General features: G+C 46.8%; 2 protein-coding genes across 3 annotated transcripts; both read right to left on the bottom strand.

Annotated features, from left to right (window-relative positions):
• Nucleotides 1-167: 167 nt before the first annotated feature.
• Nucleotides 168-13,984, bottom strand: sp2 (sp2 transcription factor). The gene is made up of 8 exons (XM_060047085.1): nt 13,898-13,984; nt 12,469-12,545; nt 9,249-10,127; nt 7,838-8,038; nt 7,375-7,684; nt 4,645-4,822; nt 2,590-2,783; nt 168-2,394 (listed from the first exon to the last, which is right to left on the bottom strand). Exons 1-8 carry the CDS (start codon nt 13,902-13,904, stop codon nt 2,294-2,296), a joined length of 1,947 nt encoding a protein of 648 aa, XP_059903068.1. The 5' UTR covers nt 13,905-13,984; the 3' UTR covers nt 168-2,293.
• Nucleotides 13,985-15,310: 1,326 nt separating this feature from the next.
• socs7 (suppressor of cytokine signaling 7) lies at nt 15,311-26,980 on the bottom strand. 2 transcript variants are annotated; one of them, XM_060047078.1, is made up of 10 exons: nt 25,160-26,980; nt 24,230-24,297; nt 24,013-24,111; nt 23,029-23,160; nt 22,106-22,269; nt 21,426-21,594; nt 20,966-21,094; nt 20,390-20,525; nt 19,698-19,844; nt 15,311-16,472 (listed from the first exon to the last, which is right to left on the bottom strand). In XM_060047078.1, exons 1-9 carry the CDS (start codon nt 26,458-26,460, stop codon nt 19,721-19,723), a joined length of 2,322 nt encoding a protein of 773 aa, XP_059903061.1. In that variant the 5' UTR covers nt 26,461-26,980; the 3' UTR covers nt 15,311-16,472; nt 19,698-19,720. The 2 variants fall into 2 exon arrangements, with proteins under 2 accessions (XP_059903061.1, XP_059903063.1); XM_060047080.1 differs by lacking the exon at nt 23,029-23,160 and having other exon boundaries at nt 25,160-26,977.
• Between the last annotated feature and the right edge of the window lie 425 nt (nt 26,981-27,405).

Genomic DNA, 27,405 nt, shown 5'->3' with positions numbered 1-27,405 from the left:
GGGGGGTGGGGGGGGGGGACTGTAGAAAAGGAGCGAGCTTTCTGCAGTAAGCACCATAATAAAATATAGAAAATGAAATGCTGGGTTCCTGTTCTCCTCTGTGGTCTGAGGAGAGCAGATAGGCTCTGGGACAAAATCTCTGGGAAAGAGAATAAGCCCTTCCTCAGATCATCCACTAAAAGCTCTTGGCTTAAAACACAAAGCAAAAGCACAAATTTAAATTTGAAACCTGTTTTTTTTTCTTCTCAGTGCACAATACAACAGTTTGTAACATAAGTTAAATCAGAAAATAAAAGGAATTCTAAAAACACCATTCCTTGGAATTTCACAAAAAAAGGAAAAATGTTTAAATACTGGGCGCAGCTGTCTAAGGCATCTTTAATTCAATACAAAAGAGAATCTAGAAGTATTGTACAAAGCAGGAATGAAGCTATACAACGTTACGTTAGATTTGTTTCATACACACTGTACACAGTCCACCTCCTTCGGCTCCGGCCAGGCCAGACTAAATACTAGGCAGTGAGACCTTTTTAATCCTACATTTATTGTGCCTAACAGACACATCTGCTTTTATTTACATATCAGATAAGAGAAAAAATACAAACATAAATATGAGCATGTCCAGTCAGACAGCATCAGTCTCCAGGAAATATAATAATATAAACCATAAGGGAAAAAACGAATACACCAAGGAACCAACAGCTTTACAACCTTACTGGTAAAGCACTGCAGGGGAACCAAGTTAAAAGTGCTTTTGAGACTACATCTGACTGGGCCTCAAGCTATGGGATCCCAAGGACATTGATGTGTGTTGATTTCAGTACCAGGTTGTGATGTAGAACACAGCACAACATTTTCTCCCATTTCGGCAAGCTAGCAATGCGCCGGACAAACTGAGGTTAAGTTATTATTTTTTTTACATGAATTAGCTTATATACCAATAGGTAAGCCTATACCTTTAATGAAGTTTACTTCAAATCAAAACTACAAAACTATTACATTTGATAATGAATGTTAAGTTTTGTCTTTAAATTTATAAAGTCTCTAAAACCAAGATTTTTTTTTTGTAGATGAAGTTACAAAATATATGTGTGTCAGAGTCTGCTGTACAATTGGTGAATAGCTTTCTGTCGAATAGAAATCAAATTTAAAATGTTAAGTAAAGCTATTTGTACAAAACGTTATGTACAAAACTAACTGATCATCGGCCAGGAAAAAAGCATTTTATACATTTTGTTTTTGCATCTGGTGACATGATTGTCATATTAGGGCATTAGTTAACTAAAACATATGAATAGCTATATGTTGCCAAGGAACCAAAGTAACCAAGTGGTCAAGAGAATAAGGTCATACCAGGTCATCTGGGGGGAGGAAGTGATGTCACTATAAAGCAGAGCGGGTGGGCGACTACAGGGATGAATGGGTTGGTGCAGTCACCTGTGGAGTCATGGTTCATAATAAACAGACTACAGACACGCACTTAGAAACTGTACTATGTTAGGGTCACTGCGTTGGATTGGCGCTGCCCAGCAGGTAGCTATGCAAGGTTTAAGTAAGCCAGGGGACTGAGCTATGGTAAGCTTACTATGTTGGAACACAAGACGCAAAATAAGCAGAGCTAGTCTGTTAAAAAAGACCAGTCCAGGATGATCACAAGGGGCAAAACAGTCCTACCAAGTGCCAGGGGCGACACATGGCACCCACAGCCAGTCAGAGCAAGAGGCTGCAGTGCCCAGGGTTTCACCAGAGAGGGTGCTGTCCCCTCTAGCTGTCACCGTCAGCTGTTGGGCGACTCCCTCAAAAAAAAGAAAAAATGAAAGGTTCAAACTGAAAACACGCATGAAATAATCTTCTGGATTCAGGTGAATGAAAAGGAGGACTGGAGACAGCAGGGGTCTGAAGGGGGGGTATTAGTTCATATTTGAATGATTCTGTGTGGGTCCATTTTGTCCTCACCCCCCCCCCCCCCCCAGCACCTACAGGTTGTGGGAAGGACCATGTCCCTCTGCGCCCCCCCAGATGCCAGAGGGTCTGTCTGTCCGTGGTTGCCTATGCGCTGGGCCCACTGGGTAGGCCCTCGGGGAGTAGGAGGGCCGGTCTGGGGTCCGAGGAGCTCTGCGTGTACACCACTCTATGTACATCACCAGCAGTCTGGAGAGTGAGAAGGCAGTCTCCACCTCAGACGCTTTTCCTTCCATGGGCAATTTAAACAGAGCTTGTGCAGTCCTGAACCCCCCAACAAACCTCCTCCACCTCTTCAACTCACAGCAGCAATGGGTGGGGGGGTGAATGTTCACAGGTTCTTGGTATTGATGTGAGTTTTATAATGCTTGGTGAGATGGTCGCTTCTCATGAAGCGCTTCTGGCACTGGTTGCACTCAAACCGCTTGTCTCCTGCGGAGGGATTCACAGCACCATACAATATAGAATAACTGTGGTACACTACACATCTGTTCATAATATAGAATGTATGATATGCGACAATACATTACACACCTGATCAAAATAAAGAATATATATGGTATATATTCTTTATTAGGGTCAGCAGTAATGCATCGTTATATGGCTGGATTATGAATGATCAGTCACCTGTGTGTGTGCGCGCATGTCTCTGAAGCTCGTCGCTGCGTGTGAACCTCTTTCCACAGAAGACCCAGTTACATACGAACGGCCGCTCCCCCGTGTGCAGGCGCACGTGAGCCCTGAGCAGGGACGTCTTCCTGAACGTCTTCACGCAGCCGGGGAAGTGGCAGATGTGCTTCCTCTTGCCCACCTCCGCTGGCCTGAGTGGAGACACACAGCCATGGGGTCAAGGCCACGATAAGCTTATACTTTCAAATCTGCCCAACACACGTGCACTTTTACTTGGAATTATTTTTTTAAAACAGGCTTTTACTTTGACATCTGCTCAACACCATGGAATAAATACATACGCTATTACTTTGAAATACAATTTTTATTGTAAAAGTCTATATATATATATGTATTATAGGGGTGTGCGTCTCTCCTTTATAGGACGATCCGATATTACGATACGATTCAGTGATGATACATTTTAATATGGAACGATTCGATTCAATGTTCGAACGATCCAGTGCGATTTGATGAGATATGAATCAATCTGATAGATTCAGTTAATATCCGTTTAACGTATACAAGAGACATTGCCTACTTTCAAATATATATGGTATAGGGTAGGGATCGACCAATATGGATTTTTTAGGGCAGATGCCGATAACGATACGCAGAAACCGATTTTCTTGAGCTGATTTTTGGAGCCGATAATACCTTAGAAATCCAGAGTTCTCGCGAGAGCACAATTTGAATTTGCTCAGCGACTCACTCTGGGAACGAGCAATATACTCGTGTATATTCGGGGCCTCCCCTGGCCCAGAACATTAATCAATCACATCGATGCATCAATATAGGTGGGCCAAAAGCGTTGCTGTTTTACCGACCGGATACGGCAAGAGTCTTATCTATTGGTTAGCTCCACTGGTCTGGATACGGCACCCCTTGTATTCTTCTGATTGGTCGTAGTGTTATCCAATGTGTGTTATCCAGTGATATTTTCAAATGCATGCTTGGTGCCGCCGCTCGAGTTGGGCCATTTTCATTACTCGTTGCCAGACCCTACAGCTTCCTAGATGTGGGTCTGGATTTCCAGGCTAAGCCTCCCCCAAATTACATCAAAAAAATGACCCAATGATGATAACAAATGTTACAATGTCTCAATTATTTTTTTTTTACATTTATTGAAATGTCTGTAAATCACGGCAAAAAATATTATTATAATAATAATCTTTGATACTGAAAAAAATATCGACCGACACCAATACACGTTACAAACGCAAATATCGGCTGGCCGATATATCTGTCGATCACTAGTATAGGGACCATGGGACCTTAGGTTTTTATATTTATTTCTTTATGGCATGGGGAAAAATGGAAGACATTTATAAATTTAGAACTACATGTCTATTTATTTGTTTATTTATAGACTTTAGCGCTGTCCTACACAATTTAAAAAATAGCAAAGCTTTTGTCAGGCAAGACCCAAAGGACTCCCACAGGTTTGATTTCAGAATCGCTGTTGCACTGAAAATCGTTTCACCGTTTTCACATGGCTTATGGTTATTCGGGCACTCACAACTCCGGTTGTTTCCTACTCACGAGACGCAGGGCGGGTGCGCAAACATACACACGGATCCGCTCGCTTCCTTCAATTTCATTTTCCGGATCCGTATGGAAACGGAATGAAATTAGTTGACAATGCTGTCTTGATATCAAGCTAAAGCCTACTCATCCGTTTGCAACGTTTAAATCGGTGCATCGACAGATTCTTGGTCATTTTAAATCGATTCAGGGGCCCACGTTTCGATGTAGTCACATCTGTGTTAATCCAACCGGATACCGATTCGTATCGGTGAATAGTTACACCCCTAATATATATATATCTATACACACACCCACACACATACAAACAGACATCTTTTTTTTCCAGTGGGAAATAAAGAAAAAGCACATGACATGCCGCTGTGGAGTAAGAACACCTGCGCTTTTACTTTGAAATCAGATTAACTCACACAGAAACCCCCTTGTCCTGATGGCGGATCCTGACCCTGACCCCAGTGCCCCACTTGCCTCTTGTCAGCATCCTTGCAGTTAGGGCAGGTGCACGCCATGCGCCTCTTCTTCTCCCCCGGCTGGGCGGGCAGCTCCAGGGTGAGGGTCTGGTCCACCTGCACCGTGGGCTGGCCCTGAGACCCGGCCAGCTGCAGACCACCACCTTGCAGGGTCTGAACCGTCAGGTGCTGCTGGCCTGGGAGGCAGGCGGGATCAAGAGAGACAGTATGAGGTCCAGAAACTATATCAAAGTGGTGAAGAAGTAATTACATAATCCTCTTTTGGACATTATCACTACACTACTATCACTACACACACTACAGTCCAGAGATGGAAATTAACTTTTTTGCCCACCAGCCACTCATCTTTTTTACCAGCCACTATTTATACGCTATATATATATTTTTTATATATGCGTACATTTTAAACAATATAATAGTAACAATAGATAAGAAAAGTGCTTTTCATACACATCATTTTTTCCATCAGAACTGATTCTTATGCCGCGTTTCCACTGCAGGGTGCGGAACGGATCGGATCGCAAAGGTGCGGTAGGGAGGGGGCGGTATAGCCCAGCTCAGTTCCGAGGTCGCGTTTCCACTGCCGACAGTACCCTTTGTGGTAGGCCGGATGTCGATCGCCGCGGCAGCTACGTAAACATCGTAAACAACTTCTTCCTCCCCAAGAATGCAGACGAACGTCTCCACCTCCTTGTTCGCCCAAGCAAGCGTTTTACGCGACAAGTTAATTGTAAAGAATAATACCTCGAGGCTACTGTTTGTTTGTTTTTATCCCCGCGTCACCCGGAAGTGATGATTCTGTCGACCAATCAACGGAGGGGGTGTGTAGCTAGAATTTCCCGGGACCCTTTCAGGCGTCTCGTCTCGTTTTCGGATCCCGGATCGGATCGCAAAGGTGCGGGTCGGGTCGCGTTTCCACCGCCAAAAGTGGGCGTGACCCGGACTTTGCCGTACCCGTTCCGGCCCTGTTCTCGGGACTCCTCCGTTGGGGTACCGCAAACGAGACGAGACGCCTGAAAGGGTCCCGTGAAATTCTAGCTACACCCCCCCTCCGTTGATTGGTCGACAGAATCGTCACTTCCGGGTGACGCGGGGATAAATACAAACGAACAGTAGCCTCGAGGTATTATTCTTTACAATTAACTTGTCGCGTAAAACGCTTGCTTGGGCGAACAAGGAGGTGGAGATGTTAGTCTGCATTCTTGGGGAGGAAGACGTTTTTTACGATGTTTACGTAGCTGCCGCGGCGATCGGCATCCGGCCTACCACAAAGGGTACTGTCGGCAGTGGAAACACGACCTCGGAACTGAGCTGGGCTATACCGCCCCCTCCCTACCGCACCTTTGCGATCCGATCCGTTCCGCACCCTGCAGTGGAAACGCGGCATCAGTAGGTGCTACCAAGGAACTGAGTTGAAAATGTTACACTCTTACCGCATATGATAAACAATACACAGGTATCTGCCATGTTAAGTCATGTTTATGTCAAAGGTGTTACGATGACAAGTTTGGGGATAATTCATCTATACAAAGTATTTCAATAAAAATCAAATTGACATATTAACAATAAAACAACATGCATGGCTAGCTACACCATCATAAGTCAATAACATTTGTTTTTTTATATTTACATGTGACTGCATACAAATGTGTCCACAGACAGGGTAACTAACGTATGATAGTAAGCATTATTGGCCCTTAACACTAATATTCAGAAAAAACACTGCCTCAAAAGGCTATTGGCTTAAGCAATACAAGTAGAGGCATATACTTGAACTTTAAACCTTGAACTTTTAAACGTTGCAAACGTGCAAAAACATAATTATATATTTATGTGGCATTCAGTCCAATGCTGAAAATATATCAGTGGCATTCAGTAGGCCAATGCTGTGGTAAAGTGCGTAAAGTATGACCAAGTGTTTCTTTCTGTTCAATAGATAGAACGTTATCAATCCCCTGTAGGAGAAATTTGTTAATGTTTGTCATTATTGTTTTGCCTATAAAACAATAATGGTAAAAAAATAAATACAAAACACGACGGTAACTGAGTAAGTCAAACCGTCCAATCTGAAGGCTCTACATAACCACTCCCCCTACTCACTTCCACCAATGCAAAGTGAACAGAACTGAGTAGGGGAGGGCGTAGCCTAATAGTTTGTGAACGACCCAGAGAAACGCAACGCAAAATTCAATTTGAACATGTATGAGGCTTTAATTAAATCCCGGACGATTTTGAAATTCCAACACACATTTTTTAAAAGTGTTGATTCCTACATGTTAAATAGCGGCCCAAATTGGTGGGCGCTATCCTGGTAATTTCCAGGATAGCGTGTGAGCGTGTGCATGGGATGAATTGCGTGTGTCTCACGTCGAATGCGTGGACTTGAGAGCCATGTTACTGGTATATTATCCAGGATGTTGACAGTCGCAGTTCAGCAAAAGAAGCGTAGAAGAAGAAGGGGGCCTGATGTTGACAATAATGGTTGTGGAACTGTGCAGCGCCGTATAACGAATGTTTTAAATATGCAAATTTGAACAGACCTGACTGGAAAGTATTACCCGACACAGTGGCGGGTGAAGTGACACAATTCACCCGCCACCATACAAATCCACCCGCAAAGTGCGTGTGGCGGGTGTTAATTTCCATCCCTGCTACAGTCGCTACACTGTGTGGAAGCGTGCCGAACCGAAGGGGACTGGAAGGAATCGGGACACGGCTCAGCACTCACCGCCGGCGTTGGTGATGGTGACGGGGACGCCCTGGACCTGCACGCCGTTGATGCTGATGGTCTGGACGGCCTGGGGGGCCTGGGAGAGCTGGGCGTTGTTCAGGCTGATCATCCCCCCGGCCGGGGCGATCTTGGCCAGCGTCCGCTCCTTGCGGGCTCCGCCCAGCTGCCTCTTGGCACCCAGTGGGGACGAGGAGCAGGAGGTGGCGACAGTCATGCTGGGTACAGTGGTGGTGGGCGTGGTTGCCGTGGAGATTGCCTCCTGGATCTGCACCGCCTGCCACTCCCCCGACGGCGTCTTGATCAGGAACTGAGTGGCGGAGGGGGGGGGGGATTTGATTATTACCAGGAAAGGGCATCAGGCATTACTGTGTGAAGAGGGTTACCTGTATCATAAGGGTAACCTTTATTAAAGAGGGTTACCTGAATCCAAGTATTGGTTTACTGTATTTACAAGGGTTACCTGTGTTTGAGGTTCCGTGGGTGACACCTGTGTCTGCCTCTGAGGGATCTGGGGGAGCGTGGCAGATGCGGCCTGGACCACCTTCAGGGCCTGTTGGGGGATCTGGACCATCTGGGACTCCTGTTTGGGCTGGACCAGCTGGACCTGCTGCACCATGGCCGGCTGCCCAGGGCTCTGCACGATGAGCAGGTTGTTACCGGCCTGTGGACAGCCAGGAGGAACCAGGACGTTAATTCAACGTGAGAGAGGAGGACGCTATATGTAGGGGTTAGGGCTGTAACGATACGCGTATCAAACCGAAAATCGCGATACTCAAAGCCACGATCCTGTCTCGCGGTGTGAGAAGGCAGAAGCGCGATATGCCCTTTCTAACTCTTCGGTCAAATTGTCCGATTGAAATTTGCTAATAATTTGTCTAAATAATAGTCTGCTGACAGCGCCCCCTCCTATCGATGCCGTAAATATGTGACGAGATGCCCTCTCTGTGATCACAGCTCTCCGTGGCTACGGAGGATTGCATTTCTCCACAGCCGTCGAAGTCCTCATATGCGATATGAACGACATTTATCCAGAGTTGGCCAAGCGCGAAAAAAATTGCCTGTGTGATCCTGTCTCTATTGTTTTGTGTGATTTGACTGGCAGTTTGTCTGCTTATAGGTCGGAATGAAGCGGCCACCGATTATTGACAGAATGGGTACTTTATTCTACCGGACTCGTTCGCTTCTTCACTAGACACACGCGCTACCGCTCGCTCTCCTCGCTCGTCCACTCACTCGCTGACGTCACTCACACACGCATACGCACACTGCCATTCTCCCGCACACACATATGCTACTCGTAACACTATGCCTCGTTATTGCGACGTTCATGTTTTTCCTCATCTATTGAAAGTTAGGCTATTAAACATGTTGCATTCTATACGGCCTGATTATGTCATTATTTAAGCTAGCCTAATAAGAAGCGCTAATAAGGATATTTGAATAAACCAACCAAACAGTTAAAGGGGCCCTATTATGCCTACCAGCAAAAAGCATCCTCCAACTGCAATCTTTGGTTATTTCTTTATTAATTTAGCTATACTTTAATAGTATTATTTCGGTTCAAATCTGTTCAGTGTTCCAAATTATTTGTTATTAAATGTTACATTAAGATAATTGGTATTTAAGTGTTGTTTAAATAAAATGCTTTTTAAATTTAAAAGAATCGTGGGATGTATCGAACCGTGGGTCAAAAATCGTGATACAAACCGAATCGTGAATTTGTGTATCGTTACAGCCCTAGTAGGGGTACATTTACATTGCAACTTGTCATCATTTTGTGTATATAGTTATATTTCCTGTATCTATATTTTTTGTAGTTCCTCCACTACTACTCATCAAAACGTGTCGTCTCAATGTGACCCGCTGCTCACCTGGATGATGTTGTCGGTGGCTTCTATCAGGATGGTCTCCATCTGCTCTGGTGGAGGGGAGGCGCTCTGTGGGGGGGGGAGGGCGTGGGGCTGGCTGCTGAGGAGCACCTTCTTCTTCCTCCCCCGCCTGCCCTTCACCGGCGTGGACGACGCCACCGCCGCCATTTCCGTGATGATCTGGGTGCCGCCCATCTCCCCGGTGGCGACGCTGAGGGGCAGCGTGAGGCCGCCGTGGAGCTGGACCAGCCCGGCCGCGCTGTTGGCCTTACGCCCGCGAGGCGACGGCTTGATGGCCAGGGCCTTCTGCGGCGTGATGGCGGAGGTAGCGAGCGCCGGGCCCTGCATGGTCATGGGCGTTGTGAAGATGGCCTGGTTGGTGCCGGGGATGAGCTGGAGCTGGCCTCCCTGGGGCATGACCTGGATGGTCTGTGTGCCCTGGCCTCCCTGGGGCATGACCTGGATGGTCTGTGTGCCCTGGCCTCCCTGGGGCATGACCTGGATGGTCTGTGTGCCCTGCCCTCCCTGCTGCATCACCTGGATGGTCTGGGTCCCATGCATGGTCTGGGGCATCACCTGGTACTGGATGTTGGCCGTGGGGGCCGGCGTGTTGGAGCGGGAGGTGGGGCTCTGGATGGTCAGCATGATGGGGCTGCCTGCGCCGCCCGAGCCCAGGCCCGCAGGCAGCTGGATCACGTTCCCCTTTGCCGATAGGAAGCCCAGGTTCTTGGGTGGCGCGGGCGCGATGGGGGCCGGCTTGATGGGGAGGAGCCTCCGGGGCTGAGGCTGGGAGGGGGGCACGGAGACAGGGGCCTGGGCGGCAGGGGGGCCGATCTTACTGCAGGTGGCGGCCAGCAGGGCCAGGGGGGATGGCTGAGAGTCCTGGGGAGACAGGGGGAGGTCAGACAGGGTATCTGCAGGTTTCAGCAAGTCAAATTTAAGACTTTTTAAGACCTTTTTAATACCACCTTGAATGAAATTTAAGACCTTAAACCCGCGATGGTGGGGGGGATCCCGCTGTATTACAACCCAAGCATAGCATGTGTGTCACTCAATGAGACTCATTCAAGTTTACTTTCTGTCTGTTTATTGAACATAAAGTGATACTCCAGGGCTCCAGACTAACTTTTTCCTTGGGTGCACTGGTGCGCCTACATTTTTAATTTGGGTGCACCAGCACGTATTTATGGTGCACCCAAGTTGTGAGTTGTTGAGAGGGGGGTGACAGCGTCTGGGCCCCCGGGCAGCTGCACCGGTTGCACCGTCGATATTTACGCCACTGATTAATAATATTTTCACCATTAAATAAATGCCTTCAGTAAGACCTGGGGGGTATACCACGAACCTCGTTGAACATACCCAGGCTTTCTTGGGAAAACCTGGCTCGACAGAGCCGCAACTCGCAATCACAGTTAAAATGGTACCACGACGCTCACTTTAGATTCAATTAGTTGAACCAGGTTTTCCGCTTTAGGTTCAATGCGCGTTCACATAAAAGGGGCGTTTCTCGCGTCATTTGACTCACCTCTTAATCGCGCAAGAGCGGTGTATTTCATCCAAGGCGAGCAATGTATTATTATGAACTCCTACGAGGAATTCAAAGTTCAAATCACAGCCAAGGGGAACACGGTTGCCCATAATATGGCTAGGGTGGCGTGCTGGCAAAAATAGCCGACCGTGTTAATTCGTAAGTGAAAAGATTCTGCATATTGTCTAAAAAATATTATGCATCATCATCCCTTTTACCCCCATATATGTGGGGCCCCATGAATTGCGAGCCCAAGTACCGGGAATGCACTCGATCTCCGACCCAATATCGGACGTGCACATCAAGTTGCTTGCTTTTAGTGGCGTGGTTCAACGTCTCAAATATCAAAACAAAATCAGCCTTGTTGACGCTGCAGATTAGCTCGTTTCGGATGAAAGGCGCTGGTCCGAAGCGAGTTATATACGCCGTTTTGTCCCTTCCAGCAGTAAAGGTGCTCGCGATTTGAGAGTCAGGGAACATCAAACCGAAGAGATCTCCTATCCCCTCATTCGAGTTGTAGGACTGGTGCTTGACCACTGTGACTGTTTAGAATCCACAACACCTCCGCTTTCAGTGTTGGTGTCGTACCAAATGCTACCCTCAGGTCAGTGCTAGCAGCGCGGACCGTCTGCGGCGGTGGCGCCGGGGCAGAGATGCAAAACGTAGAAATGGCTGGGGTCTGTGTGTGGCTCCTGGCAGAGGTTTTATGTTTTTGGCTCTGCATATGGCTGACGACAGCCTTAATCCCCATGGTGCCGAGCTTGAATGTAGGCTACTTTTGCACGGAATGCATCTGGCCTGTTCTGGGTTGGCAACGGACGCTAGCCAACCTCGGAAACGGACGTCTTCCAGCCAACTGACGCTGAACTTGCATTTACCCATTGTTGCAGACTAGCTAGCAAGCGCGCAGACATCCGTTTATATATGCAGCTAGAAAGAAAGTAGCCTCTCGTACATCTCCTTCCCGAAAAGTCCCGCGAGAAAAAAAAAAAATTAAATAACCCTGCCCCGACAAATTTAAGACCTCCGAGTTATAAATTTAAGACCAGCATATGACATTTTTGACGAATTTAAGACTTTTTAAGGCCTTAAATTTAGAAAAATGAATTTAAGACTTTTTAAGACTTTTAAGACCTCCGCGGACACCCTGTCAGAGGTCACACACACAGATAACTGAAGCAGTAGTTTCCTAAAACTACCCACTGACTTACAGACTTAAACCATTGGGTTCAAAACTGACAAAGAGTTGGAAAGACAAGCAGAGGAATAGGCAGGTAGACAGAGAATCAGACAGTCAGAAAGACAGAAAGACAGACAAGCAGAGTAGGAGACAGACAGGCAGTAAACAGATTGTTTATAATAATGTTGACAAACAAAGACACTGTGAAATTAATTCAGATATTCTTCTGATGTATTCACCTAAGCAACACACTAACAATTAGTCACACACAATCAAATCAATTCTCATTCCATCTACATTACAATTCGCCGGTATCCAGACCTACATGCAAATACTATAAAGTGAACTAATGTGAGCTCAGAAAGCTAATTATTGTTGTGTTCAAGCCCTGCCTGGGGGGATGAACATACCAATATCAACCCAGGAGCGTGTGGAGAGATGAACACATGAATATACCACCAGTTATCCACAAATGTGTGGCGAGATGACCACATGAATGTACAAGGGTGACTTACTTGTGAGGAGGCGGCGGAGGGCTGGAGATACTCGCTTGGGTTCACAGCTACAGTGGCGGCCATACTGTCCTGTAGCTCTGCTTGGAACCAATCACAAGGCAAGGTTAGACCTGAGAGCCAATCACAACGAAGACTTAGACCGAGCCCAGGAAACACCCAGCTCAGCCGTGGTTCAGTGAAACCTGCATCAGACTGGTGTTAGGAAACATTCCACTCAATGCACTTTGTGTCAGAGAGATACTGACTACATATCCATCATTGTATTAATACTAACATCTTCCCTTATAAATGGGGAAGATGACTGGGGAAGGCAAATTGATCATCTGAACAATACACACAATACAATGTTTTCTGATTGTTGCCGTAACGTAATTCCTTGCATGTTCACTTTCTGTAACATAACTAATGCCTCAAAAAAATAATAATAATCTAAAACTGAGCACGATTGACATGTATTCTAGATAAGACACAAATGATTGGAAACATTGGATCTGCAGTTACCCCTAGAAGATCTCAAGAGAGGAGAGAATATTTTAAAATGCCTCTCCTCCAAAAAACGATGAATAACCTCATCTGTATATGTGCATGGCTTGCAACTGATGCAAGATCCATTTTCTCTTTAAATACTCTATACAGTCGCTGTGTTCCGTTAGTGTACTAATTTCGTATCAGCCCATTACGCTTGAAACCCTGTTCTTAACTCGAACAGCAGCACTCGGGGTTCACTAGTTATATTTCGGGTAGCTTTGTGACTTCATCCGTCTACAGCTGGCAGATATTTTTCGGTAAAAAATAAAATGCATTTGCATTTTCGCAAAAGAAAAACAACGCCCAAAGTGGGTCCCTGTATGTGTGTTTATATGACAGAAACACTACTGTTTGGGATTATGTTAGGTTTCGAGATAAGGCAGCTGAGAGGCGGTTCATCACAACACACAGTTGGTTTGCTGCTACTATGCTATGTTGAAAACAGCCGGGAGTAGCTAGCAACATTTCTGACAAAACCCTCCAAGCTGCACTTAGCAGCTAGCTTCTGGAGCTTTCCTTTAACTCAGCTGCAATACTAACCTGCGCAGCGTGACTCAGTGTAATCAGTTGCAAAGCAGAAAACACAGGGGTTATAACTCGTATATTACTGTTTTAAATGAATCCGAACCCGTTACGGAGCTAAGAAGCTAGCATATGTGACTAGCTAGCTAGCCACATATGCTAACGCGTCAAAACTCAGATAACGTTGCAAGAAAAAAGCTGCTCTTCTCCCCGGAAGTGCAATTGTTATAGGATTTTTACACCCCAACACATATGGATTAAACTTCACACGTGTCCAAACATTGACAATTCGTACAACCATAAGGAATTACAGACAGGAAATGTTTTTAAACGAAGTACAATCAGTAATATAAACAGCGATGTTTTAATTCCTACCCACCGCTCATGACGACACCCGCTCTCCGTGGGCCTTCAAGAGAGGGAGCCCGTGGGAAGAGTCCGCCCGCGACTCAAGCGAACCAATCCGATGACAGTGGTGCATTGAGTGAGGGCCCATCCCGGCCAATCACGTAGAGCCGTCTTTGTGATTGAAATTTGAGTTGGCCAATCGTAGAAAGATTTTGCCTTTCGACCAATGATGGATCCACGCTCGGCCAATAGTATTCAGAGAATACTGTGGTGAGGGTGGTTCCACAAAGTAAACCATCTTAAAAGCTGTTGACCTATTAAACGGAGACTTACATTTTACTGACGTGTGCGACATCCAATGTGTAGAAACATAAACCAGCACTGTAGAAATAGAACGACAACGGTTTAGATCAATGAGTTTCACTGTCATGGGTTTATTGTCCGCGACGCGTTAAATTTAAACTGCTTGCAGTTTGCTACGCTTTCACAAACAGACTGTCTGTATGATCTAGCTCATGTATAGCCTAATTAAATACGTTTAAACATTTAAATTGTACCTTAAATTTATACCAATGCAATCACAAATTATTATTTAGGCCATTTTTGTTTTATCTTTTTTTTTTTCAGTTCATATTTGAACTGACAGGCTTTTACGGTTTCATGAAACCTTATCGTTAAGTGTATAGTTTTATGCCTGGTAATATTAAAAAATATATATAAAAAATAGCCTTCTAAATGCCACACAATTTATGCAAATTGTGTGTCTAACTTGTGTCAGCAGACAAACTTATTCTAGCTTTGATCTTTGAGACTAGTAACTATTTAACAATAAAGGGGAAATTAATGAAGAAGCAAAATCATAACAGCCATTTCTAACCCTCGCTTTCACTTCCATCTGCCGTCAGCATCCAGAGTTGGCCTCTAGCAGCTATCACGTTGGCTTTTAGTCGTCCTACTTTCATTGCACCCCTCTCTCTGTCTCTGTTCACAACCATGATGATGGCATCCCTATACACATCAGCTTTAACCAGAGAGCTTATCTTGACCTTGTTTGGACTCCAGTCCTCTCTCCCTGCTGGCTGAGAGCCGTGTATTATTCAAATGTCTTCCTGTGCTTGCGGCAAACACTTATCTCTCTCAGTGAACACAAGAATTTTCATGAGCACAAATTCTTTCAGGGGATTTTCAAGCATTGCTTGTCTTTTGTGTGTATGTGTGTGTGCACACAAGTGTGTACATTGTGTATTGGTGTGTGTGTGTGTGTGTGTGTGTGTGTGTGTGTGTGTGTGTGTGTGTGTGTGTGTGTGTGTGTGTGTGTGTGTGTGTGTGTGTGTGTGTGCTAAAGTGAATGTGTGTGCGTGTGTATACGTCCGTGTGTGTGCATGTATTCTTGTGTGTGATGATGAAATGTTGAAGTTTCGAAAGTAACACAGTACACCACTGCTATAATAATGATTCATTCAGTTTTTTTTACTGAAAAGGCGTAGCTGGCAGTCAGCTTTTGGAGAACAGGCAGATAAATAAAAGAGAGTCTGAGATTGATAGCAGAGATAAACAGGCAGTAAAAAGGAGCTAATGTTTGCTTGTGGTTTTTTTCTTGTTGTAGTAATAAGACAAAATATGGACATCTTTCTGAATCTCGGGTGAGTAAAATGCTCTGTGACAATATCAGTTTTTCAATATCTGCATGATACTATTTTGATTTAAGACCGTTCCCGGCTACTTTCTTACCCAGTAGGACATCTCATCCCTGATTGGTTCAGGGGAATAAATCTTGCATGTCATCACAGGAACATGATGCAAATTGCAAACACTTTTCAACAGAGGAGATGGGTAGGGAGGGGGGGAGCAGAGAGGGAATTTACGTTTTTTGGATTGTTTCTTTCAAAATCTTGCTCTCCTCACTCTTTCTGCTCTCTCTCTCTTTACAACAAGAACTTACAGAACCTTTTAGCCTTAGGTCCAAGAAGCGGGACCCAAAAAGAGACCAAATGAAGCTATTCCCGATGACCTACAGCAGAAGGCAGCTGCGTTACTACAGGACCTGATTGGTTGGATTGGGTCCCCTCACGTTCTCCGCCTGTAATGGCAGTATAATACTAACGGCTCAATTTATCACACAGAATCACAACGTGGTGCCTTTGACTGGTTCTGTATTCACGTTCTGCATATGAAATTGATGCGGTCAGTCTTGACTCATGATATTTAAAAACCCATGTTAAGAAGAGAAGTGTAAGGAGAGTTCTGGTGACGGAGCCCAAACAAGAGGCGCAGAAACAGCAGGAACGCAGAAAGTCCAGGTCCTTATCCAGAGGAAATAACCACAAACGGAGCCAGAGGTCAAAGGTCAGGCTGTTGGTTTGTTGTGTTTTCTGCTCTTTCTAGAGAGCGGGTCTGTTGTGGTATGCGGGCCGCGAGGCTGCAGTACACGCCCCGGCCCACTTGCACGATCACATGCGCTGGTTTCCAATGCGATCTGGTGGTCCTGATCCTTCGCCGTAGTTTAGAGACCACCCCGTCCCGTGAAGAGAGATCTGAGCTCTCTGATTGGAGGGCTCTGGAAGACCAGCTGACCAGTGGCGTCACAGCCTCATTCCTCCAGTTGCCTGAGGAGAAAAAACACAAGGTTTGAAGTGAAAGATGTTAATATCAATAAAATACACGAATGACCAAAAATACTAATAATGACGTCATCAGAAAATTGTTGTTCGTATTTCTGAATGTTTTCTTTTTGGATTCTTGTTTGTCTGGGTTGAGAGTTCGTAGCCTTGGACATTGGGCCTTGTTTACGCAAACAGTTTAAATCTCTTCTTATGAGAGGATTAGGTTGGGAGATTGGTAGCGAACTACGAAAGATGTAGACAAACATTGTCAAAGGCACCGCACTCGATCTAGCTTGACGAGAGATAGGTCGTCTATTAGGAATCTCTTGTGGAAGCAATGTTGAGTCAGGTGCTTAGCTCAGACGTTGCCGGTGTAAGTACCATATCGGCTCGGCTTCCAGATCGGCTCGGGGTCCGTCGTCTGCTGATTACGTTACACAATATCATTGGCTGTACGCTTGAATGGGCGTACATTGTGATTGGCTGTACGTCGGACAGTTGTGATTGGCTGTTTTGTGCTGTAGCTCTGGCTGTAGTCATAGCAACCACGAGGCAACAGCGAGCACATGTGTGAGCGCGAGTAGGTCTATGTCTAGTTTCGGTTTGTGTTTGATTGGGCATATGTCCCGTTTTTCCAGCCTAACGTGATTCAAAGTAGCCAAATCAGGCTGAAAATGTGCCCAATCTGGCAACACGGACGGCTTATCTTAACAGCCAAGATGATTCCGAGGGATGTTTTGTTTTTAGAAGAAAACTATCCATACAGATAGGTTGGGAATGGTCTATGTTCAAAATGAAAGATCATTACAGGCTCTTTAATTTAAGCCATAAAAAACCTTATTGCTGTAGATAGCGTATTGTGTGACGTAATCAGCAGACGACGGACCCCGAGCCGATCTGGAAGCCGAGCCGATATGGTACTTACACCGGTCTTAAACCAGTATAAAACAAGGGGAAGTAATTTACACATGTTTCTGAAACATCGCTGTGCTGTGATAGTTTTCTAAGGCAGAGTCCGAGACCTTACATTTCTATCATTAGTGTTTATTTGATCAGAAGCATTATCCAAAGCAATGTAAACCGGTACAACACGGCCACTATTTCTCCACTTAGTCTTGGAGATTGTGCGTTCCAAACCTGAAGCCTGTACGTGCATGTGCATTTCTAGCGCGGATCTCGGTTGTGAGCGCGTTGTGCCTTTTTCGTGTAAACTGATTTTTAAACAGTTTTTAATCTAGATACATTTGAAAAATGGTTGTAGAATCTAGATTTTCCCTTTGTGTAAACAGTGCAGGTGTAGGGGTGGGGCACTGCTCCCCGCTGAAAGGTTCAGCATTCCAACCCAAATACCTGCAGTCTTCCTTTAGGGGTCCTTGGGCAAGAGAGAGAGAGAGACTGTGCGAGAGAGAACGAGAGAGAGAGCTATGGAGTTAGAATCATGCCAAAACCCTGCACACACGCAAAACGTGTTTTGCTCACGCATAACGATTCACACGCACACAAAACGTGTTTTACTCACGCACAATGATTCACACACACGCTCAGTGTGGTTTGCAAATACAAAACATCATTCACAAAGTAATGCATTTTGCTTCAGAAACAAATACAGTATGTTTTACACAAAGTACAAAAAATAATCCTTCAAGTACACAAAACAATTCTACAAGTACGGAACACGAAAGCTGCGCGTGGATCGGAATGCATTTGCGCACGGATCGGAATGCATTTGCGCACGGATCAGCAAGGCGGAAAATTAGTGCCAAAAGTCACGTGACAAACAAATGTCCTGTGATTCACACTACACAACAACAGGTGGCGTTGTTCCTGCCAAACCGCACGGAATCCGTACGGATTCCGTACGGTTTCCGTGCGGTTTAGCACTTTTACCGCGCCATTCTAGGGCCAGTTAGTGGCCTTCTTGGCTTTCCATAGAATCCACACACGGTTGGCCGGCATCAAATAAAGATTTGATGCCGGCAAAAAAAGAAAAAAAGATCGTACTGGCGGTGTCACGTTAAAATTGTACCGGGGGCGAAAAATTGTACCGGCCTACGTCATCGTTTGTTTACATCCTGACAACCTGCCCGGCAACAGACTACGCGATGCAGAAAACATGTTTCCAAACGACGAAATAACATAATACAGATAGCGGATCGCTATCTGTATTATGATAGATAGCGATAACAATTGTTTTTACTTTATATTTGTATTGTATTTAATTGTTTAATCGAAACAATAAAAAAATTTGCCCGCGAAACGGCCGAACGCGTCAAATGACAAATGTTTTGCCCGCGAAACGGGCGATCGCGTCAAATGACGTAGGAAGGTTCTTGAAACATAATACAGATAACGGATCGCTAGATAACACTTGTTTTTACTTTATATTTGTATTGTATTGAATTGTTTAATCGAATTTAGCTAGTAAATAAAGTAAAAACAAGTGTTATCTAGCGATCCGTTATCTGTATTATGTTTCAAGAACCTTCCTACGTCATTTGACGCGTTCGCCCGTTTCGCGGGCAAAACATTTGTCATTTGACGCGTTCGGCCGTTTTGCGGGCAAATTTTTTTATTGTTTCGATTAAACAATTAAATACAATACAAATATAAAGTAAAAACAATTGTTATCGCTATCTATCATAATACAGATAGCGATCCGCTATCTGTATTATGTTATTTCGTCGTTTGGAAACATGTTTTCTGCATCGCGTAGTCTGTTGCCGGGCAGGTTGTCAGGATGTAAACAAACGATGACGTAGGCCGGTACAATTTTCGCCCCCGGTACGTGACAGCGGCCTTAAACTGACTCAACAGCGCCACCTGCTGTTGTGTAGTGTGAATCACAGGACATTTATTTGTCACGTGACGTTTGGCACTAATTTTCCGCCTTGCTGATCCGTGCGCAAATGCATTCCGATCCGTGCGCAAATGCATTCCGATCCACGCGCAGCTTTCGTGTTCCGTACTTGTAGAATTGTTTTGTGTACTTGAAGGATTTTTTTTTGTACTTTGGGTAAAACATACTGTATTTGTTTCTGAAGCAAAATGCATTAGTTTGTGAATGATGTTTTGTATTTGCAAACCACACTGAGCGTGTGTGTGAATCATTGTGCGTGAGTAAAACATGTTTTGTGTGCGTGTGAATCGTTATGCGTGAGCAAAACACGTTTTGCGTGTGTGCGGGGTTTTGGCATGATTCTAACTCCATAGAGAGCCATCACAACTTACTGTAACTGAGGGGACCACTGCCGCTACGTCTGAGACTCCGCCTCCTCTTGCTTTGGCCCCGCCCTCATGACAATGCTCTTAAATGACAGGTAGGTCTCCTCCTCGGGGTCGTAGTAGTAGAACTTCCTCAGGTAGGAGATCAGAGGTCTGCACAAACACAAACACCATATCATTTCATATTATAGAAGTGTGTAGTACTGTACTGTATAGTATATTAGTTTAGTAGTGTATAGTAGTGAAAAGTAGCGTTTACTAGTGCATAATAGTGTGTAGTAGTGAGTAGTAGTAAATAGTAGTGTGTACAGTAGTGTGCATTACTTGGGGAGGGGGAGGTCCTGGATGTGGTGGTGTGTAGAAGTGTATAGTAGTGTGTTGTAGTGTATAGTAGTGTGTTTACTTGGGGAGGTGGAGGTCATGGATGTGGTGGTGTGTAGAAGTGTATAGTAGTGTGTTTACTTGGGGAGGTGGAGGTCATGGATGTGGTGGTGTGTAGAAGTGTATAGTAGTGTGTTTACTTGGGGAGGGGGAGGTCCTGGATGTGGTGGTGTATAGTAGTGTATAGTAGTGTGTTTACTTGGGGAGGTGGAGGTCATGGATGTGGTGGTGTATAGTAGTGTATAGTAGTGTGTTTACTTGGGGAGGGGGAGGTCCTGGATGTGGTGGTGTGTAGTAGTGTATAGTAGTGTGTTTACTTGGGGAGGGGGAGGTCCTGGATGTGGTCTATCCGGACCATCTGTCGGAGACGGAAGCGGCACAGGTGCTGGAGGGACTTGACGTTGCTGAACCGAGAGACCGGGTACAGGAGCTGGACTGGGGTGGGGGGCAGCCCTGCACACACACACACACACACACACACACACACACACACACACACACACACACACACACACACACACACACACACACACACACACACACACACACAGGCATGAATAAACACACACACAAATGCTTAAGTACAGTTATACATTCATATTGACCATATCCAATGGAAAAACCTGATGCTCAACAAATGTGTCCTATTTGAAAAGACACACATACATGGAAACACACAGACACACACAAACACAGACAAACAAGCGTGCAACCACACACACACAAACGCTCTCGCACTCACACACACACACACACACACACACACACACACACACACACACACACACACACACACACACACACACACAAAATCGGACACTTAAGTAGTAAATCTAATCGGTTTTCGGGGCCTCAGGCTAACCCGCAAACCTTTGACCCCTCTCCAGACCTACCTGGCACCCGGGAGCGCAGGAAGTAGAGGAACTTCCCGTTCTTGGAGTGCATGATGGCGCGTTCAATGAACTCCACCACCGAGTGGCAGCGGTCCTCCAGTTTAGGGTGGCACCAGAGGCTGAACGTTCCTGAAACACACGAAGGAGATTAAACCAGTCTGTTGTCTGAAAAACATGAAGAGGAATCAACCAGTCTGCTGGTTGGAACACATGAAGAAGAATCGACCAGTCTGTTGTCCTAAACACATGTACAGGAATCAACAAGTCCACTGGTTGAAACACATGAAGAGGAATCGACCATTCTGCTGGTTGAAACACAGCCCCAATCATCATTCTTCCTCTACTGCTCTTTCACTACATTTTGAAGCACTTTGTTGGGTGTCTGGTGTTGAAAGGAGCTACATTGATAAATATGTTAGAAAAAAGTTTAAAAAAAACATGCACTAGTAGGAGTGCTCACCACGATAGTGCTCCATGCGTGTGTGATGCGTGACGCCCTGAGAGCGGAAGCTGAGGCTGAGGATGTAGCGGGGGTCCGAGCTGTCTCTCACCAGGAAGGACCCGTCCAGACGGCCCTTCAGCTTCATCTCAGCATCCTCCCAGTTCATAGGACCCCAGTACCAGCCACACTGCCATACAATACAATACAATGTAAGGTAATGCAATAGAATAGAATAGTCACAATACCATACAATATAATATACCCGGTAGATATTATAATAACTGTAATATAATATCTATAATATAAAAGATCAACAGACAGACAGACATACATCGATCGAGAGAGAGAGAGAGAGAGAGAGAGAGAGAGAGAGAGAGAGAGAGAGAGAGAGAGAGAGAGAGAGAGAGAGAGAGAGAGAGAGAGAGAGAGAGAGAGAGAGAGAGAGAGAGAGAGAGAGAGAGAGAGAGAGAGAGCGGGAGAGAGAGAGAGAGAGAGAGAGAGAGAGAGAGAGAGAGAGAGAGAGAGAGAGAGCGGGAGAGAGAGCGAGAGAAAGAGAGAGAGATAGATAGATAGATAGATAGATAGATAGATAGATAGATAGATAGATAGATAGATAGATAGATAGATAGATAGATAGATAGATAGATAGATAGATAGATAGATAGATAGATAGATAGATAGATAGATAGATGTGTTACCTTCTCTAACTCTCTCAAGCTAGCGGTGAAGTTGCTAGCTTCCGCCCGCAATGGGCAGAGCATTGTGGGCGGAGCCATTCGCATGGAGGGCGGGGCCATCCGGTGGGAGGATGGGGCATTGGCCTGTGATTGGCTGGAATGAGGCAGCGCACGCAGGAAGGTATCTGAGAGAACAGTAGAGAAGTTTCATTGGTCACTGCTGGTTACGGGCAGAGCACTGACTCCATACATACAAGCTATGCGGGGATGTCACAATGCATGTCATTCCCTCTCTTCTTCAACCACCTCTCCTGTCCATCAAAGCTAGGAAGCCACTTAAATTGTAATTGAGTGAAGACATCACGTGCATCTCTGCCATAGTCCGGATGTGGTGACTTTAATATGAATGATATCATGAGTGGTACTCAATGGATGCTGAATCCAAACAACGCAGACACACTCATATGCCAGGCCTCCAAACAGACTCCATTAACTGGTCTTGCATAAACAAAATACATTGAAATTAAAAGCAATAACTCTGGATCGGGCGTGTGCTTTGCTTTGTGTAAAGGGAGGTGTTTACAATGGTGTTTGACCAATTGGAACACTATGTACCAGGTGACGTCATCAACGCGTATGACCATAAGATCATGACATTCTACACAACACAAGCCCATAAGGGCAATGGCAAGCCATTACCAGCCCAGGTATTCACTGTCTTTCTTTTAAGACAATAAGGATGTGCAGGTGTCTGCTGGTCAGACAGCGGTCTCCTGAGCAGAAAATGGGACAATAGCGCCATTCCTGTCCTCCACGTCACCATGTAAACATCTTTTAACCGGTCCCAACGCCTGCTCTGAACCCAACATTTGACCGAAGTGCCCAAGCTGCCCAAGCTGCCCCCTTCAAATTAAAAGTTCCCTCAGCAGCAGCACCACTCTTACCGTTGAGGCTGACACTGTGCTGGAGAGAGGCATGGGAGGGGGGAGGAGGTGGGAGAGGCAGGGGGAGGGACTGCAGGGACGCCCCCATGGCGCTGTCCAGGAAAGACCCAGGCTGTGGCCCAACAATGTCGTCTGGAACAGAGCCAGGGGGTGGAGGAGGAGGTGTGGGAGGTGGAGGGGGAGGAGGAGGAGAAGGTGGAGGAGGCGGAGGTGGTAGGAAGGAGGAGGAGGTGTATGAGGTGAAAGAGAAGGAGGAGGGGGAGGAGGCGGAGGTGGTGGGGAGAAGGAGGAGGTTGGTGAGGTGAAGGAGGAGGAGGAGGTGGTGAGGAAGGTGGGGGACAAAGGAGCGTTAGGAATTAGGAAGCAAGTAAACAAAGTGAAGGGCTTGAAAGTCCAGTTACCGATGATCTAGGAAGGAAGAAGGGAAGGAGGCAAGTGCAGGAAGGAAGGAAGGTAAGCAACCAGGTAGGCATCTTTTGAGCCAGGGCTGGCACTCAGATTATCATTTTTGCTTTTTGCTAAGAACGTTCCTAATGCGTGAAATGTCCCAGAATGATCTAAATGGCAGCCATGAAATACCATGTTCAAATACTCAAAATGGCGAGAAAAGGGGCTTCAGTGCTTCCCTTCTTATCTCGTTTAGCATAGGGTACCCTAGACCATCTGTCCCACCATTCCTTGAGCCAGCCACATTTGTCCGTTCACGAAAAAAAACGATCAGCATGACTGACAAAATTTTCATGCAATCACTCTAATTATGATTCATGTGGATAAATATGAGTGGAAGGAGGTTGAGCGTGGGCAACCATTCTCAATCTGACTCCCTTTTTGATTCCCTTTTGTGAGTGGGAGCATTTATTCCTTTTTGTAAGTGTGGTGTTTGTCACCGGGTGGTCCACGTTTATACAGCCCGCATGAGACAGGGTGAGAACGCAGAGGGGGCAGTTTGAGAGATAGACTTTTAGGTAGTTCATCCTGGCGTACCTAGGAGACTGAGACTCCGTCGTGGTGGGGGTGGCGGCGTGGGGGGTCGGGGCATGTTGACCCCCCGACGAGAAATGTCCCCAAGGGACGCAGTCTCACCTGAGAGAGAGAGAGAGAGAGAGAGACAGAGAGAGAATGTGTTAAGGAGGAGGAGGAGGGGGAGGAGGGGGAGGAGAGATTGAGCCTGAAGGAGGAGGCGAAGGAGGAAGAGGATTACCAGCAAAGGTGGAAAGGGATGCTGGAGAGAAGGCACTATGTGTCCGGGTCAGTCGGCACCTGCTTGACCTGAAGGAACCAGAGAGGAACATTACACACACACTGATAGACATAACCCACACACTGATAGAGAGAACCCACACACTGATAGAGAGAACCCACACACGATAGAGAGAACACACACACTGATAGAGAGAACCCACACACTGATAGAGAGAACACACACACTGATAGAGAGAACCCACACACGATTGAGAGAACACACACACTGATAGAGAGAACCCACACACTGATAGAGAGAACCCACACACTGATAGAGAGAACACAGACACTGATAGACAGAACCCACACACTGATAGAGAGAACACACACTCTGATAGAGAGAACCCACACACTGATGGAGAGAACCCACACACTGATGGAGAGAACCCACACACTGATAGAGAGAACCCACACACTGATAGAGAGAACACACACTGATAGACAGAACCCAGACACTGATAGAGAGAACACACATACTGATAGAGAGAATCCACACACTGATGGAGAGAACACACACTGATAAACATAATAAAATGATGTATACACACCTACACACACGATGATAGATAGAACACACACATTAGTGAAACACAGTTACACACAGCCAAGCATGAACACACAGACGGATCAAACAGTAAAATACCAAGATTCAGACTTGACAGACAAACGCACTCTGACAAACAGACAGACAGACATTTGACAGACGAAAATCTTTACTAAGGAAGAAGAACAACATAAACATAAGCATCAACATTAACCTAAACAAAGACATAAACATAAACATAGACATAAATATAAACATATAGCCATAAACATAAAGATAAATATAAACATAAACAAAAACATAAAACCTACAGACACATCTGAAAGGTAGCAGGAGCCAACTTACCTGTCCGTGTCCGGTCCCACCCCCGCCCTGCCCACCATGTCCACCAGACTTCCTGTGGACCCGCCCATCAGACTTCCTGTGGACCCGCCCCCCCCCGGCCCAGGGTCCAGCAGGTGACCGCTGCCAGCGCCGCCGCAGCTCTTGGTCCGGAACATTCTGCTGAGGCGGCCCTTCAGCGAGCCGCTCCTCCACCTGCCGGGGACCTTGAGTGTAGTGTCGGCCAGCCCTCCACCCCTGGAGGTGGGGGTGCGCCTTGGCGTGGAGGTCAGGCTGGCGCTGGAGCCGGGCGTCCGGGCGGGGCAGCGTGGAGAGGGCGTAGCGGGAGCGGACGGGGGTGGACCCACGCTCGGAGTAGAAGGGCGGCTGGGGTCTGACTCCTCCCGCCTCGTGAGCTCCGCCTGGAGGCTCCCGAGGGAGAAGGACCCTGACATCTTCTCCACCATCTCCCGCTTTCTATGGAGAAGGAAGTCACAGGTGTCCTCCTGGTCCTCCTCCCCCACCTCCTCCCCCTCAAGCCCCTCCCCCGCCCCGAGCCCCTCGAGCACCAGCAGCGCGTCACTGGTCTCCGTCGGGTCGTCTTCGGGGTCCAACCCCTCCACCGGCGAGCCGGACGTCCCGTGCGACCCTCCCCCTTGACACGAGCATGCTGGCACGGTGGTGCCGCCCCCCAGCGAACCCAGTCGCCTCGCCAGGTCCTTAAACACGGAGCCCTGCGTCGAGCCGGGCGGACAGTCCCACTGCGCGTTGATCAGGGCCAGGCGGCGAGACTTCTCCGACAGCAGCGGCCACATCTCCGCCGGGTCTGAAGCCGCGGTGGAGAGCGACCGGCGCGGGTGGACCCCCCATTCCCGGCCGGGGCTCATCGAGCCGTTGTTATTGATGTTGTGGACGTTGAACGCGGGATCAGAGCGGGAGAAGCAGCGCGTCTTGGCGTCCAGTCCCCGCTCGGTGCCCCTCATCATGATGTCGGGGAAGAGCAGCAGCCGGGGACGCAGCCCGCCCCGGGAGGGTGTGAACTCCCCTCCCTGGGCCTCCACGGAGCTCTGCGGGAGAGACGGGACGGAGAGCGAGGTCCTGCACGCGGAAGGTGCCGCCGGACCCGCGCCCTGGAGCGACGCGCTGCACAGCGATGGGAGGCTGCCGGGATGCGAGAGGCCCGCTTTGACTCCCAGCCCGCCCGACGGGCCCCCCGGACCCAAAATCGTGCCGCTCTCCTCGCCCACGGCGCGGTCGTCCTCCGCCGCGGCGACCAGGCGCATCAAGACAAAGTCGGGCGACATATCTTGCGCGGTGCTCGTCATTATTCCTCGAGGGGTCGCGAAGGGGAACGCCGCGATGCGCGCGTCACATCGCTCCAGCAGATGGTATCTGCGCTCTGGGAGGAAGAAAGAACCCGAGCGACGTCGCCTGATACTGAGACTAGGCGCTGAACGCAAAGTGTGTCATGCACGCCCGCATCTCCCCCTACCGTGTAGCCGCATCCATTACGGCACGAGCACCACCGTCACGCCACAGCCGGAGCAGTCCCGAAAAACCAGCAAAACCGCGGGTCAACATACGGCCTGAATCCCGGAGAATAATACGCACCTCGGTCTGCACTGTCAATGCTAGAATTAATGTGTACGGATGTCTTAGAATAGGAATAAACTGTGTGGCCAAAGGCCTGCACACCATGGGTAGCAGAGAGTGGAGACATGCGCAGGAGAGCGCAAGTCTGAGCGACGTGGGAGAATGAAAGAAATAGGCCTGCATCACGTGACATAAGGAACGCGTCTAGAGGCAGCGGGCACCTGCTCACGATAGAGCCGAGTAGACTATAACCTAGAGTAGAGCATATTATAATAGAACATATTAGAATAGAACACTAATACAACGTATTAGAATAGAGCATAATATGTTCGATATATATATAGAACATATGAGAACAGATTAGGAGCGAATCATACAACGGAACAGAAAAATAGAATCGTATAGAATACACTGACAATTATGTTTTTCATTTCATGAAAGACATTTTTTAACTCTCAAGAAACCTTTGAATCAAACCTCAAGTACCTAAATTATATATTCGAAGGTTGGTTTACCGCGCGCGTCAGAAGTGTGTTAATGGGGGTGTAGTAACATCAGTCAGGGTAGGAGGGCGCTACAGGCTATCAGATTCATTAACGACCACTGCTGAAATAGTGGTGGCATTGTCAATAGTGTACTTAAGATGTATAAATATACGACACTGTGTATAAATGTAC

This window comes from Gadus macrocephalus, chromosome 3, assembly GCF_031168955.1.
Source record: "Gadus macrocephalus chromosome 3, ASM3116895v1".
NCBI lineage: Eukaryota > Metazoa > Chordata > Actinopteri > Gadiformes > Gadidae > Gadus > Gadus macrocephalus.
The sequence above is the reverse complement of the archived record's forward strand: the minus strand, read 5'-3'. Positions and strand labels throughout refer to the sequence as shown.

What these genes read in the sequence shown, in the direction of transcription:
- sp2 (XM_060047085.1), bottom strand. An exon ending in CCTCCGCCGCCTCCTCACAA is followed by an intron (nt 10,128 to 12,468) that starts GTAAGTCACCCT and finishes CTGTCTCCCCAG; the next exon opens with GACTCTCAGCCATCCCCCCT. An exon ending in CACCATCACCAACGCCGGCG is followed by an intron (nt 4,823 to 7,374) that starts GTGAGTGCTGAG and finishes CCTGCCTCCCAG; the next exon opens with GCCAGCAGCACCTGACGGTT.
- socs7 (XM_060047078.1), bottom strand. Translation starts at nt 26,460, where the DNA reads ATGACGAGCACCGCGCAAGATATGTCGCCCGACTTTGTCTTGATGCGC. An exon ending in GCACAGTGTCAGCCTCAACG is followed by an intron (nt 22,270 to 23,028) that starts GTAAGAGTGGTG and finishes CTGTTCTCTCAG; the next exon opens with ATACCTTCCTGCGTGCGCTG. An exon ending in CAGGACCTCCCCCTCCCCAA is followed by an intron (nt 19,845 to 20,389) that starts GTAAACACACTA and finishes GTGTTTGTGCAG; the next exon opens with ACCTCTGATCTCCTACCTGA.